Raw genomic sequence first — 20,308 nt, 5'->3', positions numbered from 1 at the left:
AACAAAAATTAAATTCAAAGAAAAAAATATTAAAAGCAGCAAGGGAAAAACAAAAAAATACGTACAAAGGAGTCCCCATAAGGTTATCAGCTGATTTTTCAGCAGAAACTCTGCAGTCTAGAGGGAGTGGCAGGATATACTTAAAGTGATGAGAAAGAAAAACCTACAACCAAGATTAATCTACCCAGCAAGGATCTCATTCAGATTCAATGGAGAAGTCAAAAGCTTTTCAGACAAGAAAAAGCTAATAGAATTCAGCACCACCAAACCAGCTTCACAACGAATGTTAAAGAAACTTCTCTAGGTGGGAAACACCAGAGAAAAAAAAGACCCACAAAAACAAATCCAAAATAATCAAGAAAATGGTAATAGGAACATACATATCAATAATAACCTTGAATGTAAATGGATTAAATGTCCCAACCAAAATATACAGACTGGCTGAATGGATACAAAAACAAGACCCATATATATACTGTCTTCACTTCAGAACAAGGGACACATACTGACTGAAAATGAAGGGATGGAAATAGATATTCCATGCAAATGGAAATCAAAAGAAAGCTGGAGTAGCAATACTCATATCAGATAACACAGCCTTTAAAATAAAGACTGTTACAAGAGATAAGGAAGAACATTACCTAATGATCAAGAGATCAATCCAAGAAAAAGATAAAACAATTATAAATGTTTATGTACCCAACAAAGGAGCACCACAATACATAAGGCAAATGCTAACAACCATGAAAGGAGAAATCGACAGTAATACAATAATAGTAGGGGACTTTAACAGCCCACTTACACCAATGGACAGATCATCCAAAGAGAAAATAAATATGGAAACACAAGGTTTAAATGCCACAATAAACCAGATAGGTTTAATTATTATTTAGAGAACATTCCACCCAAAAGTGGTAAAATACACTTTCTTCTCAAGTGCAAACAGAACATTCTCAGAATAGATCATATCTTGGGTCACAAATCAAGCCTCAGAAAAGTTAAGAAAATTGAAATTGTATCAAGCATCTTTTCTGACCACAATGCTATGAGACTGGAAATCAATTACAGGAAAAAGACTATAAAAAACACAAATACATGGAGGCTAAACAGTGCAGTATGAAATAACCAAGATATCACTGAAAAATCAAAGAAGAAATTAAAAAATACACAGAAACAAATGAAAACGAAAACATGCCCCCTAAAACCTCTGAAATGCAGCAAAAGCAGTTCTGAGAGGGAAGTTTATAGCAATTCAATTTCACCTCAAGAAACAATAAAAATCTCAAATAAACAATCTACCCTATACCTAAAGCAACTAGAGAAAGAAGAACAAAGAAAACCCAAGACAGTAGAAGGAAATAAATCATAAAGATCAGAGCAGAAATAAATGAAATAGAAACGAAGAAAACATCAGCAAAGATCAATAAAACTAAAGCTGGTTCTTTGAGAAGATAAACAAAATTGAACCCTTGGCCAGACTCATCAAGAGAAAAAGGGAGAGGTCGCAAATCAATAAAATTAGAAATGAAAAAGGAGAAATCACAACCGACACAACAAAACTACAAAGGATTATAAGAGACTACTACAAACAACTATATGACAATAAAATGGACAGTCACAAAGAAATGGACAAATTCTTGGAAAACTACAAGTTTCCAAGACTGAACATGGAAGAATTAAAAAGTATAAACAGACCTATCACAAGTAATGAAATTGAAACTAATTAAAAATCTTCCAACAAACAGAAGTCCAGGACCAGATGGCTTCACAGGCAAATTCTATCAAACATTTAGAGAAAACGTAACACATATCCTTCTCAAACTCTTCCAAAATACTGCAGAGGGAGGAACACCCCCAAATTCATTCTATGAAGCCACCATCACCTTGATACCAAAATCAGAAAAAGATATCACAGGGCTTCCCTGGTGGCGCAGTGGTTGAGAGTCCGCCTGCTGATGCAGGGGACATGGGTGCGTGCTCCAGTCCAGGAAGATCCCACATGCCGCGGAGAGGCCAGGCCCGTGAGCCATGGCTGCTGAGCCTGCACATACAGAGCCTGTGCTCTGTAATGGGAGAGGCCACAACAGTGAGAGGCCCGTGTACCACAAAAAAAAAAAAAAAAAGAAAGAAAAAGAAAAAGGTATCACACACAAAAAATTATAGACCAATATCACTGATGAACATACATGCAAAAATCCTGAGCAAAATACTAGCAAACAGAATCCAACAACATATTAAAAGGATCATACACCATGATCAAGTGGGATTTATCCCAGGGATGCAAGGATTCTTCAATATATGCAAATCAACAAGTGTGATACACCATATTAACAAATTAAAAAAAAAACATATGATCATCTCAATAGATGCAGAAAAATCTTTTGACAAAATTCAACACCAAGTTATGATAAAAACTCTCCAGAAAGTGGGCATAGACAGAACCTACCTCAACATAATACAGGCCATACATGACAAACACACAGCAAACATCATACTCAATGGTAAACAACTGAAAGTGTTTCCACTAAGATCAGGAACAAGACAAGGATGTCCAATCTCACCATTCTTATTCAACATAGTTTTGGAAGACCTAGCCATGGCAATCAGAGAAGAAAAAGAAATTAAAGGAATACAAATTGGAAAAGAAGAAGTAAAACTTTCACTGTTTGCAGATGATAAGATACTATACATAGAAAATCCTAAAGATGCCACCAGAAAACTACTAGAACTAATCAATGAATTTGGTAAGGTTGCAGGATACAAAATAAATAAACAGAAATCTCTTGCTTTCCTATACACTAACAATGAAAAATCAGAAAGAGAAATTAAGGAAACAATCCCACTTAACATTGCACCAAAAAGAATCAAATACCTAGGAATAAACCTACCTAAGGGAGACTTCCCTGGTGGTACAGTGGTTAAGAATCCACCTGCCAATGTAGGGACATAGGTTCGAGCCCTGCTCTGGGAAGATCCTACATGCTGCAGAGCAACAAAGCCTGTGAGACACAACTACTGAAGCCTGTGCACCTATAGCCCATGCTCCACAACAAGAGAAGCCACCATAATGAGAAGCCCGTGCACCTCAATGAAGAGTAGCCCTTGCTCTCCACAACTAGAGAAAGCCCACACACAGCAACGAAGACCCAATGCATCCCAAAATCAATCAATCAATCAATAAAGTTATTAAATAAGAAAAACATAAAACCCACATAAGGAGGTGAAAGACTTAGAAAACTATAAAAAACTATACTCAGAAAACTATAAAACACTGATGAAAGAAATCAAAGATGACATAAACAGATGGAGAAATATACCATGTTCTTGGATTGGAAGACTCAATATTGTGAAAATGACTATACTACCCAAAGCAACCTACAGATTCAATGCAGTCCCTATCAAATTATCAATGGCATTCTTCACAGAATTAGAACAAAAAAATTTACAACTCATGTGGAAACACAAAAGACCCTGAATATTCAAAGCAATCTTGAGAAAGAAAAACAAGGCTGGAGGAATTTGGCTCCCTGACTTCAAACTATACTACAAAGCTTCAGTAATCAAGACAATATGGTACTGGCACAAAAACAGAAATATAGATCAATGTCAAAGGAAAGACCAGAGATAAACCCAGGCACATATAGTCACCTAATTTATGACAAAGGAGGCAAGAACATACAATGGAGAAAAGACAGCCTCTTCAGTTAGTTGTGTTGGGAAAACTGGACAGCTACATGTAAAAGAATGAAATTAGAACACTCCCTAACACCATACACAAAAATAAACTCAAAACAGATTAAAGACCTAAATGTAAGACTGTACACTATAAAATTCTTAGAGGAAAACATAGGAAGAACGATCTTTGACATAAATCACAGCAAGACCTTTTTTGACCCACCTCCTAGGGCAATGAAAATAAAAATAAAAATAAACAAATGGGACCTAATTAAACTTAAAAGCTTTTGCACAGCAAAGGAAACCATAAACAAGACAAAATGACAACCCTCAGAATGGGAGTAAATATTTGCAAATGAAACAAAAGACAAATGATTAATCTCCAAAATATACAAACAGCTCATGGAGCTCAATATCAAAAAACAAACAAGTCTCAAATTCTTTTTAAAGACTGAAATAATATCAAGCATGTTTTCCAACTACAATGGTATTAAACTAGAAATCAATTACAAGAGCAAAACTGGAAAATTCAAATATTTGGAGATTAAACAAAATGTTCCTGAACAACCACAGGTTAAAGAAGAAATCAAAAGAGAAAAAAATATCTTGAGACAAATGAAACTGGAAATAACAACATAACAAGACTTAAGGGATGTAGCAAAAACAGTTCTAAAAGGGAAATTCATGGTGATAAATGCCTACATCAATAAACAAAAGATCTCAAATAAACAAAGGAACTTTACACTTCAAGGAACTAGAATGAGAACGAACTGAGCCTACAGATAGTAGATGAAATAAAAAAACAAATTTTAGAGCAGAAATAAATAAAATAGAAAATAAAAAGATAACAGAAAAGATTAATAAAACTAAGAACTGCTTTCTTGAAAAGATAAAACAAAATTAACAAACTTATTTAGACCCAACAACAAAAACAAAAGAGAGGACTCAAATAATAAAATCATAAATGAAAGAGGAGACACTACAACTGATACCACAGAAATACGAGTGATCATAAGACAGTACTCTGAAAACCAGCAAAGTGGACAACCTAGAATTTAGGGGAAATTCCTAGAAACTACAACCTACAAGACTAATCCATGAAGAAATAGAAAATATGAACAGACTGATAATTGGTAAGAAGATCAAATCAGTAATCAAATACTCCCTAACAAAGAAGTCTAGGACCAATGACTTCACTGATGAATTTTACCAAATATTTAAACAAAGTTAATATAAATCCTTCTCAAACTCTTCCAAAAAACAGAAGATGAGGAAACACTTCAAAACTCCTTTTATATAACCAGCATTACCTTGATACAAAAACCAGACAAGAACACAACAAGAAAAGAAAATTACAGGCCAATAACCCTGATGAACATAGATTCAAAAATCCTCAAGAAAATATTAACAAACTGAATTCAACAATACATTAAAAGAATCATACAGCATGATCCAGTAGGATTTATTCCAAGGATAAGGATGGTTCAACATAACACAAATCAGTCAATGAGATATACCATATTAACAAAATGAAGGGTAAAAATCATATAATCATTGATATGAATGCAGAAAAAGCATTTGCAAAAATTCCCATCCATCTATGTCTATAATTTTTTAACAAAAGGGTATAAAGAGAATGCACCTCAACATAATAAAGGCCATGTATGACAAGCTTACAGCTAATATCACATTCAATGATGAAAAGCTGAAAGCTTTTTCTCCAAGATCAGGAACAAGGGAAAGATACCCACTCTCACCACTTTTATTCAACATAATATTGGTAATATTTGCTAGAGTCAATGGACAAAAAAAAGAAAAGCAAAAGAAATAAAAAGCATTCAAAACTGAAAGGAACTATTAAAATTGTCTTTATCTGCTTATAACACAATATTTTATACAGAAAACGCTAAAAATTCCACTGTTGCCAAAAAAAACTGTACAATAAATAAATTCGGGTAAAGGATACATAACCACACACAAAAGTAAGTTGCATTTCTATACACTAAAAATGAACTATCAGAATAAGAAATTAAGGAGACAAACTTGGGCTTCCCTGGTGGTGCAGTGGTTGAGAGTCTGCCTGCCGATGCAGGGGAGGTGGGTTCGTGCCCCGGTCCAGGAAGATCCCACATGCCGCGGAGCGGCTGGGCCCGTAAGCCATGGCCGCTGAGCCTGTGTGTCCAGAGCCTGTGCTCCGCAACGGGAGAGGCCACAGCGGTAAGAGGCCCGCGTACCACACACACACACACAAAAAAGGAGACAACCTTATTTACAATTGTATCAAAAAGAATAAAATACCTAGAAATAAGTTTAACCAAAGAGGTGAAATACCTGTACACTAAAAACTATAGAACATTAATAAAAGAAATTGAAGACACAAATAAATGGGAAGATAGTCCATGATAACGGAATGGAATAATATTGTTAAAATGCCCATTCTAGTCAGAGTCATCCGCATATTCAATGCAATCCCTGTGAAAATTCCAATGATATTTTTCACAGTAATAGAAAAAAAATCATAAAATTGGTATGGAACCACAACAAAACCCGAATGGTGAAGACAATATTGAGAAAAAAGAACAGAGCTGGAGGCATCATATTTCATAATCTCAAACAATATTAAAGATATAGTAATCAAAACAGTATGATATTGACATAAAAACAGACACATAGGCCAATGGAACAGAAAAGAAAGCCCAGAAATAAACCCATACATATTTGGTGAATTAATTTATAACAAAGGAGCCAGGAATATACAATGGAGAAAGGACAGTCTTTTCAATAAATGGTGCTGGGAAAACTGAACAGCCACACACAAAAGAATGAAAAATGGACCCCTATCTTATATCATACATAAAAATTAACTCAAAATGGATGAAAGACTTGAATATAAGACCTGAAACCAAAAAACCACTAGAAAAATACACAAGTGGCAAAATCTTTGACATACATCTTGGCAATGATTTTTTGAATTTGACACCAAAAGCAAAGGCAACTAAAGCAAATATAAACAAGTGGGACTACATCGAACCGAAAAGCTTTTCACAGAAGAGGAAGCCATCAAAAAATTGAAAAACTAACCTATTGAATGGAAGAAAATATTTGTAAATCATGTATCTGATAAGGGGTTAATAGCCAAAATATATAAACAACTCATATAACTCAAAGTGAAAAAACAACAATCCCACTAAAAAAATGGGCAGACAACCTGAACAGACATTTTTCCAAAGAAGATCTACAGGCAGCCAACAGGTACAGAAAAAGATGCTTAACAAAATGAATCATCAAGGAAATTCAAATCAAAACCACATCTGTGAGAATAGCTAGCATCAAAAACATAAGCAAAAACAAGCCTTGGCAAGGATGTGGAGAAAAGGGAACCCGGGTGCACTATTGGTGGGAATGTAAATTGTTCAGCTGCTACCGAAAAATAGAATGGGGTTTCCTCAAAAAAATTAAAAATAGGGTAAATCCTGAGTTCTCATCACAAGGAATTTTTTTCTATTTCTTTAATTTTGTATCTATATGAGATGATGGACGTTCACTGTACTTACTATGCTAATCATTTCATGATGTATGTAAGTCAAATCATTATGATGTATACCTTAAACTCATACATGCTGTATGTCAATTATATCTTAATAAAACTGGAAGAAAAAATTAAAAGTAGAACTACCATATGATCCAGCAATTCCACTTCTGGTATTTTTCCAAGGAAAAGAAGACACTAACTCAAAAAGATTATCCTCACCACCATGTTCACTGAAGCATTATTTACAATAGCCAAGACATAGAAACAACCTACATGTCCATCAATGGATGAATAAAGAAGATGTAGTATATATATCTATATATACACACACAATGGAATACTATTCAGCCATAAAAAGTAAGGAAATCCTGCCAACTGCAACAACATGGATGGACCTTGAGGGCATCATGTTAAGTGAAATAAGTCAGGCAGAGAAAGAAAAATACCATATGATCTCACTTATACATGTAATCTGAAAAAAAAATCATAGAATAGATTAGTGGTTGCTAGTGTTCGGGGGTGGGGTATGGGCAAAATTAGGGAAGGTGGTAAAAATGTAGAAACTTCCAATTATAAAATAAATAAGTCCTGGGGATGTAATGTACAGGATGGTGACTATAGTTAATAATACTGTATTTTATATTTGAAAGTTCCTAGAGAGTATATCTTAAAATTTCTCATCCAAAGAAAAAGAATTGGTAACTGTGTAGTGATCCATGTTAACTAGACTTATTGTGGCGATCTTTTCACAGTGGGTACACATATCAAATCACTATGTTGTACACTTTAAATAACTGTTATATGTCAACTATACCTCCATAAAAATAATAAAGTAGTTTCCTTTTCGAGGGTGTCAGCGAGCACGGATAGAGCACCATGAAGGCCTCGGGCACACTTCCAGAGTACAAGGTAGTGGGGCACTGCCTGTTGACCTCCAAATGCGGCATGTCTCCCCTCTACTGCATGCACATCTTTGTGCTTAATCATGTTGCCAAGTCCTGTTTCTGGTACTTTGTGTCTCAGCTGAAGAAGATGAGAGAGTATTCAGGGGAAATTGTCTACTGTAGACACGTGTTGGAGAAATCTCCCCTGCGGGTGAAGAACTTTGGCTTCTCGCTGCACTATGACTTCCGCAGCACTGAGAGTACCGGGACCTGACCACAGCCAGTGCAGTCACCCAGTGCTACCGAGACATGGGCGCCTGGCACCGCGCCTGGGCCCACTCGATCCAGATCACAAAAGCAGAAGAGATTGCAGCCAGCAAGTGCTGTCGACCAGCAGTCAAGCAGTTCCACGACTCCAAGATCAAGTTCCCACTGCCCTACTGGGTTCTCTGTTGCCAGCACAAGCCACAGCTCACCACTAAGAGGCCCAACACCTTCTTTTAGATGCAGGCCCTCCCTGTCCCCAGGTCTGCCCAAATAAAACTCACTGGGAAAACTGGAAAAAAAAATTATTATATCCTCCAAGATGTTCTGCTTTCCTATTCCATTCCACATAAAACAAAAGGATCTTGGAACACCCCTAATTACCCGTACCCTACTATCTGCCATCCAAGAGGAGTCTTTGTTTGGTTTGATTTTTGGTTTTGGTTTGCTTGTTTGCTATCTCTTCATTAATTCTGCCTCAGTAGGAATTACCTGTCCCGAAGTTTCCCAACCAGTAGGCAGGTATAGCTCAGTTCCTCTACTGCTCCAATCCCTTTCTTCCTCTCTTATTATGACTCCTGCCTTGGTCTCTCTTGTAAAATTTAAGATTTTAGCCAGGGTTCCACTATGCCTTTAGCCCTGTCTAGGCATCAAAAATTAAAAGCTGATACCTGCTCTACCTAAAGAACTCATAGCACCTGATACCCTTCAGGTTCTACCAGTGAGCTTATTTTCTTTTCTGACTTGCTCTAGACACATTCAAGCTGCCATAGATGTAGAGATAGTTTTTTAAGGATTCTGACCTGCTCATGATTCATTCTTTAAGAGGATATATCTATATTATTCTTATTTAGGAAATATGAGTTATTTAAAGGAGTAACAGGATAGCATCTAATATTACTGACCACATTCCCTTCCGTGAAAATCTCTCCCATTTTTCTTTCCTATGATACCATTCTTTGAGTACTCCCAAATCTCTCTAGCAGCTCATTCTCTCTCTCTTTTTTGATGGTAAACAATATTTATTTTCACTGACTAGCAAACAAAAGGAAAATTAATACATAATTCAGTTTTGTTTATTCCGATTTTATTTACTGTATTAATTACTGAAATCTAACAGAATCTTGGAAAGCAACTTTTAATGGAAATATAGTTGATTTACAATATTATTTAGTTTAGGTGTACAGCATAGTAATTCAGTATTTTTGCAGATTATACTCCGTTATAAGTTATTACAAGATAATGGTGCTAATTACCTGTGCTATACAATACATCCTTGTTGCTTATCTATTTTATACTTAGTCGTTTGTATCTCTTAACCCCACACCCCTAATTTGTTCCTCCCTGCTTTCCTATCCCCACTGGTAACCACAAGTTTGTTTGCTATATCTGTGAGTCTATTTCTGTTTTGCATATGCGTTCATATGTATTATGTTTTAGATTCTACATATAAATGATATCATACACTATTTTTCTTTCTCTGCCTGACTTATTTCAGTAAGCATAATATCCTCTAGGGCCATAGAGTCATCAACATTGCTGCAAATGGCTAATATTCCATTGTGTGTGTGTGTGTGTGTGTGTGTATATCTCCCACATCTTCTTTATTCATTACTTTGTTGATGGGCACTAGGGTTGCTTCCATGTCTTGGCTAGTATAAATAGTGCTGCTATAAATTTTGGGGCACATGTAACTTTGCAAATTAGTGTCTCCTTTTTTTCCTGATATATATACTAAAGTGGGATTGCTGGATCATATGTTAACTCTATTTTTAGTTTTTTAAGGCACTTCCATAGTGTTTTCCATAGTGGCTGCACCAATTTACATTCTCACCAACAGTGTACAAGTGTCCCCTTTTCTCCACATCCTAACATTTGTTATTTGTAGAATTTTTGATGATAGCCATTCTGACAGTTGTGAGGTGATATCTCATTGCTGTTTTGATTTGCATTTCTCTAATAATTAGTGATGTTGAGCATCTTTTCATGGGCCTGTTGGCCATCTGTATGTCTTCTTTGAAAAAAAAAGTCTGTTCAGGTCTTTGATCATTTTTTGATTGGTTATTTGGGTTTTTTGATATTGAGTTGTATGAGCTGTTTATGTATTTTTGATATTAATCCCTTGTTGATTGCATCATTTCTAAATATTTTCTCCCATTCTGCTGGTTGGCTTTTCATTTTGCCAATGGTTTTATTTGCTGTGGAAAAGCTTTTAAATTTAATTAGGTCCCATTTATTTATTGTTGATTTTATTTCTTTTGCCTTAGGAGACAAAGCCCCCAAAATATTGTTACAAGTTATGTCAAAGGGTATTCTGCCTATGTTCTCTTCTAGTTTTTTTGTTTCATGTCTTATAGTTAGGTCTTAAACCATTTTGAGTTTATTTTTGAATATGGTGTGAGGAAATGTTCTAATCTCATTATTTTATGTCTAGTTTGGCCAGCACCACTTGTTGAAGAGACTCTGTTTTCTCCATTGTATATTCTTGCCTCTTCTGTCATAGATTAATTTACCATAGTTCTGTGGGTTTCTTTTTGGGCTCTCTATTCTGTTCCATTTATCTATGTGTCTGTTTTTGTGCCAGTACCATGCTTTTGAATACTTCAGTTTTATTGTAGTCTCTGAAGTCTGAGAGGGTAATTCCTCTGGCTTTGTTCTTTTTCTCAAGATTGCTTTGGCAACTCAGGGTCTTCTGTGGTTCCATATAAATTTTAGGATTATTTGGTCTAGTCCTGTGAAAAATATCATGAGTGTTTGATAGGGATTATATGAAATCTGTAGATTGCTTTGGGTGGTATGGCCATTTTAACAATATTAATTCTTCAAAGCCACAAATGTGATATCTTTCCATTTCTTTGTATCATGTTCAATTTCCTTCATCAATGTTTTATAGCTTTCAGAGTATAGGTCTCTCATCTTCTTAAGTTTATTCCTAGGTATTTTATTTTTTTGGTGTGATTTTTAAATGGGATTTTTAAAAACTTTCTCTTGTATCCCACCACCTTGCTGCATTCATTTATTAGTTCTAGTAGTTTTTGTGTGAGACTTTAGGGTTCTCTATATAAAGTATCGTGTCATCTGCAACTAATGACCATTTTACCTCTTTCCTTCCAATTTGGATAACTTTCATTTCTTTTTCTTGCCTGATTTCTGTGGCTAGGGCTTCCAGTACTACGGTAAATCAAAGCAGCAAGAGTGAACACCCCTATCTTGTTCCTGAATTTAGTGAGATGGCTTTCAGTTTTTCACCACTGAGTATGACATTGGCCATAGATCTGTCACAAATAGGCTTTATTATGTTGAAATATTTTCCCTCTATACCCACTTTGATGGGCGTTTTTACCATGAATGGATGTTGAATTTTATCAAATGCTTTTTCTGCATATATTAAGATCATGTGATTTTTATCTTTCCTTTTACTAATGTGATATACCACATTGGTTGATTTGCAAATGTTGAACCATCCTTTTGACCCTGGAATGAATCCAATTTGATTATGGTGTATGATCCTGTTTATATATTGTTGGATTTGGCTTGCTAATGTTGTGTTGAGGATTCTGCCATCTATATTCATCAAAAGTATTTGGCCTGTAATTTTCTTTTTTGTACCGTCTTTGTCTGGTTTTGGCATCAGTGTAATGGTGGCCTTGTAGAATGAATTTGGGAGTGTTACCTACTCTTCCATTTTTTGGAGTAGTTTGAGAAGGATAGGTATTAGTTCTTCTTTATATGTTTGGTAAAATTCCCCTGTGAAGCCATCTTGCCCTGGACTTTTATTTGTAGGGAGTTTTTCAAGTTACAGATTTTATTTCACTCCTAGTGATTGGTCTGTTAAAGTTGTTTCTTCTGGACTCAGTCTTGGCAGGCTATATGTTTCTAGAAATTTGTCCTTTGAGGTTGTCCAATTTGTTGGCATATAACTGTTCAGAGAATTCTAATTTCTTTGTATCTCTGTGGTATCAGTTTTTATTTCTCCTGTTTCATTTCTTATTTTGTTTATTTCAGTCTTCTCTCTTTTCTTGGTGAACCCAGCTAAATGTTTATCAATTTTATCTTTTCAGAAAACAGCTCTTAGTTTAATTGATCTTTTCCATTGCTTTTTTATCTCTATTTTCTCTCTGATCTTTATTATTTCCTTCCTTCTGCTGACTTTGATCTCTGTTTTTTTCCAATTCTTTTAGGTGATAGGTTGTTTGAGATTTTTCTTGTTTCCTGAGGAAGTCCTATATCGCTATAATCTTCCTTCTTAGAACTGACTTTGCAATATCCCATGTATTTTGAAAAGTTTTGTTTCCATTCTTATTTGTCTCAAGGTACTTTCTGATTTCCTCTTTGATTTCATTGTTGATCCATTTGCTTTTCAGTAGCATGTCATTTAGTCTTCACGTGTTTGTTCTTTTCACATTTTTCTTTCTGTAGTTATTTCTAGTTTCATACAGTTGTGTTCTGAAAAAAATGCTTGATGCAATTTCTATCCTCTTAAATTTGTTGAGGTTTGTTTTGTGGTCTAGTATGTGATCTATCCTGGAGAATGTTCTGTGTTCAATTGAAAGGAATGTGTATTCTGTTGTTTTTGAATGTATTGTCCCATAGATATCTACTAAGTTTAACTGGTCTAGTGTGTCCTTAAGACCACTCTTCCTTTATTGATTTTCTGTATGGATAATCTGTCCATTGATGTCAGTTAGGTGTTAAAGTCCCCTACTATTATTATTTTATTGTCCCTTTCTTCCTTTAAGTGTTAGTATTTGATTTATATATTTAGGTGCTCCTGTTTTGGGTACAAATATGTTAACAAGTATAATATCCTCTTCTTGCTTGATTCCTTTATCATTATATCTTTCTTTGTCTTTTGTTATATCCTTTGTTGTGAAGTCTCTTTTGTCTGATATGAGTATTGCTACTCCCACTTTCTTGTTGTTTTCATTTGCATGCAATATCATTTTCCATCCCACTTTTATTCTGTACATGTCTTTTGCCCTAAAGTGAGTCTCCTGTAAGCAGCTGTAAGCAGCATATTGAGGGTCTTGGTTTTTACCCAATCAGCCACCCTATGTCTTTTGATCAAACTCTGACATTTAAAGTAATTATTGATAGGTATGTACTTATTGCCACTTTATCACTTGTTTTCCAGTTGTTTCTGTAGTTCTTCTCTGTTCATTTTTTCTTTTTGTTTCTACCATTGTGGTTTCATGAGTTTCTTTAGTAATTCCTTGGTTTCCTTGCTATTTGCTTTTTGTGTAGCTATTATAGGCTTTTGACTTATGGTTTCCATGAGGATCATATATGTTGACCCATAATTATATCTACAGTAAGTCCCCTACAGACGAATAAGTTCTGAGAGTGCATTCGTAAGTCCAATTTGTTTGTAAGTCCAACAAAGTTAGCCTGGGTACCCAATTAACACAGTCAGCTATATAGTGCTGTACTGTAATAGGTTTATAATAGTTTTCACACAAATAATACATAAAAGGCAAGCAAACACAAAAGAAAATATTTTTAATCTTACAGTACAGTACCTTGAAAAGTACAGTAGTACAGTACAACAGCTGGCATACAGGGGCTGTCACCGAGTGAACAGACAAGAAGAATTACTGACTGGAGGAGGGAGAGGAGGTGGGAGATGGTAGAGCTGAAGGATCATCAGCAATGAGAGATGGAGGGCAAGCTGCAATTTTACACACGCCTGACGTTGATGACAAAAGTTCTGGTTCCTTGCTGGATTCAATTCTATCTACCCTCTCGAACAAAAGATCCACTGATGTCTGGGGGGTAGTAGCTATTTTTTTCTCATCATAGATGACACAGTAGCACTGGATTGCATTCTGAACGGCTGCTGCAACTTTCATGTACTAAGTTCGGGTCCTGTGCCTCAAAAACTAACAGTGCCTCCTCAAATAAAGAAAATCCCCTTACCAAATTTCCTGCATTGTGAATCTCTTTGGTTCTTTAGTTACTTCTTCTTCCTCTTTTCTCTCTTCATCCTTTCTCTGGGCTTTCAATTCTATTGTTATCAATTGGTGCTTCTTAGCAGTACCAGCTACATCACCACTGCTTTTATGCTTGCTTCCAGACATCCTGGGCTTGAAATAAAGACACTGTACTACTATACTCTATACCGTACACACGTAAAGTACACAAAAGCACAACCACTTTTAGAAGACGCATGCGACAATGTATGCCAGACACATGAATTAATTTATGTGATTGGACATGTGAATGCATATTTGCATCTTCGAAAGTTCTCAACTTGAAGGTTTGTATGTAGGGGACTTACTGTACTTGTTTTAAACTGATAGTCATTTAATTTTAAACACATTTTAAAATATCTACACTTTTTACTCCCTTCTCTTAGATTTTGTGGGGGTTTTATATTTTACATCTTTGTGCTTATTCCTTAACTGTTTATTGTTTTGTGTCCTAGTATGTGGCCTATCCTAGAGAATGTCCCATGTGCTCTTGAAAATAATGTATATTGTTTTTTGAATGACTGAATCATACACCCTTATTATGAGCAGGGATTACAACTTAGGTAACCAATGTTTATATATGTTTTAGTATTCTTAAATATATAACTATTTTCACCCATAACACAATTAAACCTAAAGAAATTTCATCTTGGAATAAATTTTATAGGACTTATAGAAAGAACTTTAAATGCATCTATATTGGTTTGACTAAAATAAGGCACATTACAGTTTCTGAAATGTTGTTAATTTTATTTCTCAATCTAAGCTATAATTTCCCCAGAGTAAAAAAGTATATTTAAAAAAAGTTACCCTAAAAAGAAAATCTTCAGAAAGAGCTAACCTTAAATCAAAGTAAATTTCAAGTACTAAAATAAGACATGATAATACAACTTACTTAATTGGAAAGATAATGTAAGATGTACTTTACCTCACCAATTCCAAAGTCCCATGATTGCTTAGAACACAATTCTTCCAAAGGGATATTACCCCTAAGGGTTTTAAATAAGAAAGTATTAGAGTGTGTTTATTCCCTCTGAAAATTATTGTTCTAAATTATGATTCCCAAAGTTGGTTAAAGATCAGAATTATAAGAGAAGTTTTTTAAAAGATAAGGATTCATAAGCTCTATCTTAAGGAGCCTATTTATTTTGTGTAGGTCAAACATGACATTTTGTATTTTAAAATCACCTCTTGGGCTTCCCTGGTGGTGCAGTGGTTAAGAATCCACCTGCCAATGCAGGGGACATGGGTTTGATCCCTGGTCCAGGAAGATCCCACGTGCCACAGAGCAACTAAGCCCATGCGCCACAACTACTAAGCTTGCGCTTTAGAGCCCACAAGCCACAACTACTGAAGCCCTCATGCCTAGAGCCCAGGCTCTGCAACAAGAGAAGCCACCACAATGAGAAGCCTGCGCACTGCAATGAAGAGAAGCCCCTGCTCACCGCAACTAGAGAAAGCCCACGTGCAGCAATGAAGACCCAATGCAGCCAAAAATAAATAAATAAATAAATAAATTTATTAGGAAAAAATAAAACCCTCAAGTGATGAGGATCTTCACACAGGTTTGGAAGCCATGTTCTAAATCACTTTCATAAAATATGTTTTAAAATTCAAGTTTTAACATCCCGTTTTTCATTCATAAGTTTCGGAATATTTGGAGGTTTGACAACAAAGAACCTAAGTTGCTGATTTTATTAAATAAGTGGTGAATCTATTTTTTAATTAATTTGTTGTTCCAATGCCATAAAAATGGCATCAAATAATTCTTTGTATTAATAGATATTTTACATATTTCCATAAGAAAGTACTTCCAAAATAAAAATCTATTCTAATTCATGATTTTCAATTACAAAGGTTTGATTAAATCATAATTATTACTGAGAAAGTTAGGCATATTCTGAAACTACAAGTTTTCTTTAATTTCCTATAATGTCAGTCCCATAAATTGTTGATATGCTTGTTTACGCCATTAACATTTGAATTCTATTACTCCCTTGTTCTGATTCTATATTAACCAAGCAACCTTCCCATGGCAAGCTGCCAAAAGGTAGAAAATATTCAGTAAGAAAATTATGCCAGTAAGCATTCTTATATATGTCACCTTTCTATTTCTTTTTTTTTTTTTTTTTTTTTTTTGCGGTATGCGGGCCTCTCACTGTTGTGGCCTCTCCCATTGTGGAGCACAGGCTCCGGGTGCGCAGGCTCAGCGGCCATGGCTCACGGGCCCAGCCGCTCCAGGGCATGTGGGATCTTCCCGGACCGGGGCACGAACCCGTGTCCCCTGCATCGGCAGGCGGACTCTCAACCACTGCGCCACCAGGGAAGCCCCCTTTCTATTTCTTATTGTAAATTAATAAATTGACATTCTGGTGGGTAAATAAATTTCTTGAACACATAAGTCAGTTTTCTCAAATCTAATTAACACTATGATTCAGATAAGAAGATATTTTTGCACTGGTGAATATGAGGACCAAACTCTCAACTAGGGTGATATTACCAAGGTCTGACAATTGATTTTTGTGGCCAGTCTGTCCACCCTCAGACAGCATTATGCCTACCTCACTTTGCATCAGTTTAACCCCTAAACATGCATTACATTAGATCCCAATTTGCATTCCCCAAATTTACCTAAAAACTTACATATGGTTCACTGAATATTTCTGTTTTTTTTTCTGGGATGTCTTCTCTTGGTAATCACTTTCAAATTTTCCTTTAAAAATAAAAGTATGCATTGAAATAAAACTTTAGCATAGACGATTTCTATTTTTTAATTTGAAGCTTATTATCATGACCCATATAGAGGGATGCCACTGGTTCACACTGCCATATAATAGAATGTCATTCTATTTTTAATTTCATGTTCCTCCAAACACACACACACACACACACACACACACACACACACACACGGATATTCATTAAAACTGAAAACAAACAAAAAGCCCCAATAGATTATTACACTTTCCATCTATAACACCAACCTTTTTTATCAGAGCTGGCTGGGTAAAAATCCTTCTCAAAAGGTGTACTAAAATTCTTTCTTTCATTATTGTTGCACTCTTTCTGACAATTCTTGTTTGGTCGACACTTTTCTGGAAAACTTGATTTATTAAAAGTAGAATTACTAGAAGTCAACTCTGGATCTGTAAAAATACTTCTAATGCATCTATCAGTGAAATGGTTTTTAACAGAACTAATGACTGCACTGTCATAACCACACTTGTCAAAGGTTTTCTTTATCTTCTGTTGATCTATGTTTAATAAGTTGATCATATTTTCACTAATAAAAGAGTCACAATTATCTGATAGAAGGCTTGGGGTTTGCTGGTTCATATCTTCATTAGAAAACATTTTTCTATTTTCTCCCCAAATATTTTGTAATGAATTTTTTTCAGTAATGAAGTCTGACTGTCTTCTTTCATCCATGCTTCCACAATATTCACCTACAACTATAGCAGGTCTCCTAGTAAGGAAATTTCTATTTTCTGGACTTTAGGATAGATAAAAACATATTTAGCAAGAAAAGCATAGAGCATTCTTATTTAGAAACAGGTGAAGTTAAATTCTTACAGAACATATTGAGTAGCTGCTAACATTTCAGTAGACCACGTTTATTTTTAAAATTTAAATAAATAATACTGCTTTGGGTGGAAATTTGTCTAATATCCTCTTCTAATACCTTAGTGAGTATAAATATAATCTACACTTAGTTTAGTACTGCAACATGAAAAATTAGTATGTGGTTCAATTTACTGTTTTATTAACAAAACAAAATATGACCAATCTATAGTGTCTTCCGTAATAACGTCTAGAGAATTACCTAGGCAAACACTGTACATAAATGCCACTCCATTTAACCAGAGAAAGACACTTTGAAGACTGTTCAGAGAAAATAATTACTCTTAGTGTTAAAATGTCAAATAAAATTGTTATGAGAACATTAAATCTGATATTTCTCAACCTAACAAGGAACTCAACCTAACAAACTGTCTCTGAAGTTCCCAAGGAATAGCAATATAACTACAAATGCATATGTAAGTAATAAAGCCAAGAGATAAGATGTATTAGATGAAAATGTTAGACAAGATAGCTTGCAAATTCCCTTCTAATGCATAATTATTATAAATTATTATAAATCATAATTCTAAGTTATGTCCAACTTGTATTAAAGAATCAAAGTTATCATGGAAAGTAATTAGAAATCAAGGTATTATGAATTTTGTTGCCTTTGACTATCTACAAATTTACTTGGGGTTGGTTTTGTTCCAGAGATGGGGGGTACCAAAGAAATTTAGAAAAAACATAGACTGCTGAAACTCTGATTGAGTTCCAATTTTATTTATAATTAATTTATTAAATATTTAATAAGTGAGTACACCTACTCTGTTCTAGGCAGTGCACCATGTGTTGCGGACAGAGAGATAAAATATTTCAGTTTGGTATTAAGGAGAGAGAGATGTTTTATCCATGAATGCACACAGATCATGATCCTACATTATTTCTCAATACGGGTTTTATTGGTATTTTGGGCAGAAAAATGCTACTCTGTTATTACCAAAAGGCATAACCTATAATATGCAATAATATACACCATTAACACCAGAGAAATTTCTATTACTCTAAATGAGAAAATAAATTTAAAAGCACTTAGTAAGTTAGAAAACATACTACAAAATGTAAATCATCATTTTAAAGGGGTATATTAAGCATTCAGACTCAGGATAATCACTAACTCAAAAGATGTGGGCAATACAGAAGTGTATAGTTCACAGTCATTGCTCACAAGAAATAGTCTAGAAGAGGCAAGAAAAAATTAGAAAGTGAAAAGTGCTATCCTACAGTAAATTGTTACTATAGTACATAGAAAGAAGAAATTCTTTTGATTGAGAAAAATCAGGCAGGTAGCATTTGAGTTGGGGACCAAATGTTGGGAAGAATTGTTACTTGTACAAATGACAGAGGGAAATGATGCTAAAAATTTTAAAGCCTTATTAAGATAAATCCATCCAGTTTCTTTAACAATTTAATTTTTCCTATAGATAAATATAAAATTCATGAAAATTATGTACCAAAATAGGGATAAATTTATTATCTAAATAAAGAGTATTCAATAGATATTTAATGTATGCCTACTATGTGGTAAGGAGACAATACAGCTTATATTCTAGAGAACAAATATATTAAACAAATAAGATAATTAACCATGAATAAGTACAATGAATAAAAGAAATTAAGACTTAAACAAATAAAGATAATTATAGTGCCTTTACAACTGCTACAAAATCACGTGATGGAATAACATGTTGGAGGTCCTGTTTCAGATAGTTTGGTCAGGAAAGTCCCTAATAAGGAAGTGATAAATAAGCTAAAAGTACAGAATGGTTAGACATGTGAAGAAAGGAGTAAGCACACCCTGGGGAATGGAATAATAACAAATGCAAGGTCTGCAGCATGTTTGGGAAATGAAAAGAAGAGGAATAAAAGCTAGATTAGAATCAGTAAAAGAAAACTTATGACTTAAGGCTTAAAAGGTACAAAAGGGCCAAAAATCATGCAAAGCTTTATTTCTGAAAAGAGCAATAAGAAACATTCAAAGGTTCCAAGTACAAAGTAAAATCAACTGCTTTCTGCCTTGGAAAATATCCGTCTGGTTGCTGGGTGCATATGAATTTCAGGTCTTCTGACTACCCAAATGAAGTGAAAAGGATCAGATTTATCCTCCCAACTGACCAAATTAAAGAATTAGACAAAAATACATGAGACAATGATTTTCAGACATGGTCCATCAGGTAGCACAGGATAATGATCCCTGAGAGAGAGAAAACAAATCAAATGAACCCTATAACTGCTCCTAGCTTAATACCTTGAGAGTGTATCTAAGCCACAGAATACTTGAATACTTGTAGGGGAAACCTAGTCAGAGCCCACAGATTACCCTTCTTGAGGAAATAGGGCTGGGGGTTCAGGGAGACTACAGAAAA

General features: G+C 34.8%; 1 protein-coding gene and 1 pseudogene across 2 annotated transcripts in view; one reads left to right on the top strand and one right to left on the bottom strand.

Annotated features, from left to right (window-relative positions):
- REDIC1 (regulator of DNA class I crossover intermediates 1) overlaps positions 1-20,308 on the bottom strand; it is a gene marked incomplete at its 3' end in the record, with an annotated part of 67,224 nt that overhangs the window by 23,635 nt on the left and 23,281 nt on the right. The window contains 3 exon segments of the mRNA XM_082636263.1: positions 15,253-15,313; positions 16,968-17,037; positions 17,309-17,817. Of these exon segments, the coding sequence (XP_082492389.1) occupies positions 15,253-15,313; positions 16,968-17,037; positions 17,309-17,817 (640 nt within the window).
- Positions 8,084-8,629, top strand: LOC309812473 (large ribosomal subunit protein eL20-like; annotated as a pseudogene). The gene has a single exon. The product of its transcript is annotated as a large ribosomal subunit protein eL20-like (transcript).

Source organism: Mesoplodon mirus (assembly GCF_964341445.2).
Source record: "Mesoplodon mirus genome assembly, chromosome: 11".
Classification (NCBI taxonomy): domain Eukaryota; kingdom Metazoa; phylum Chordata; class Mammalia; order Artiodactyla; family Ziphiidae; genus Mesoplodon; species Mesoplodon mirus.
This window is presented reverse-complemented; position numbering and strand designations above follow the sequence as displayed.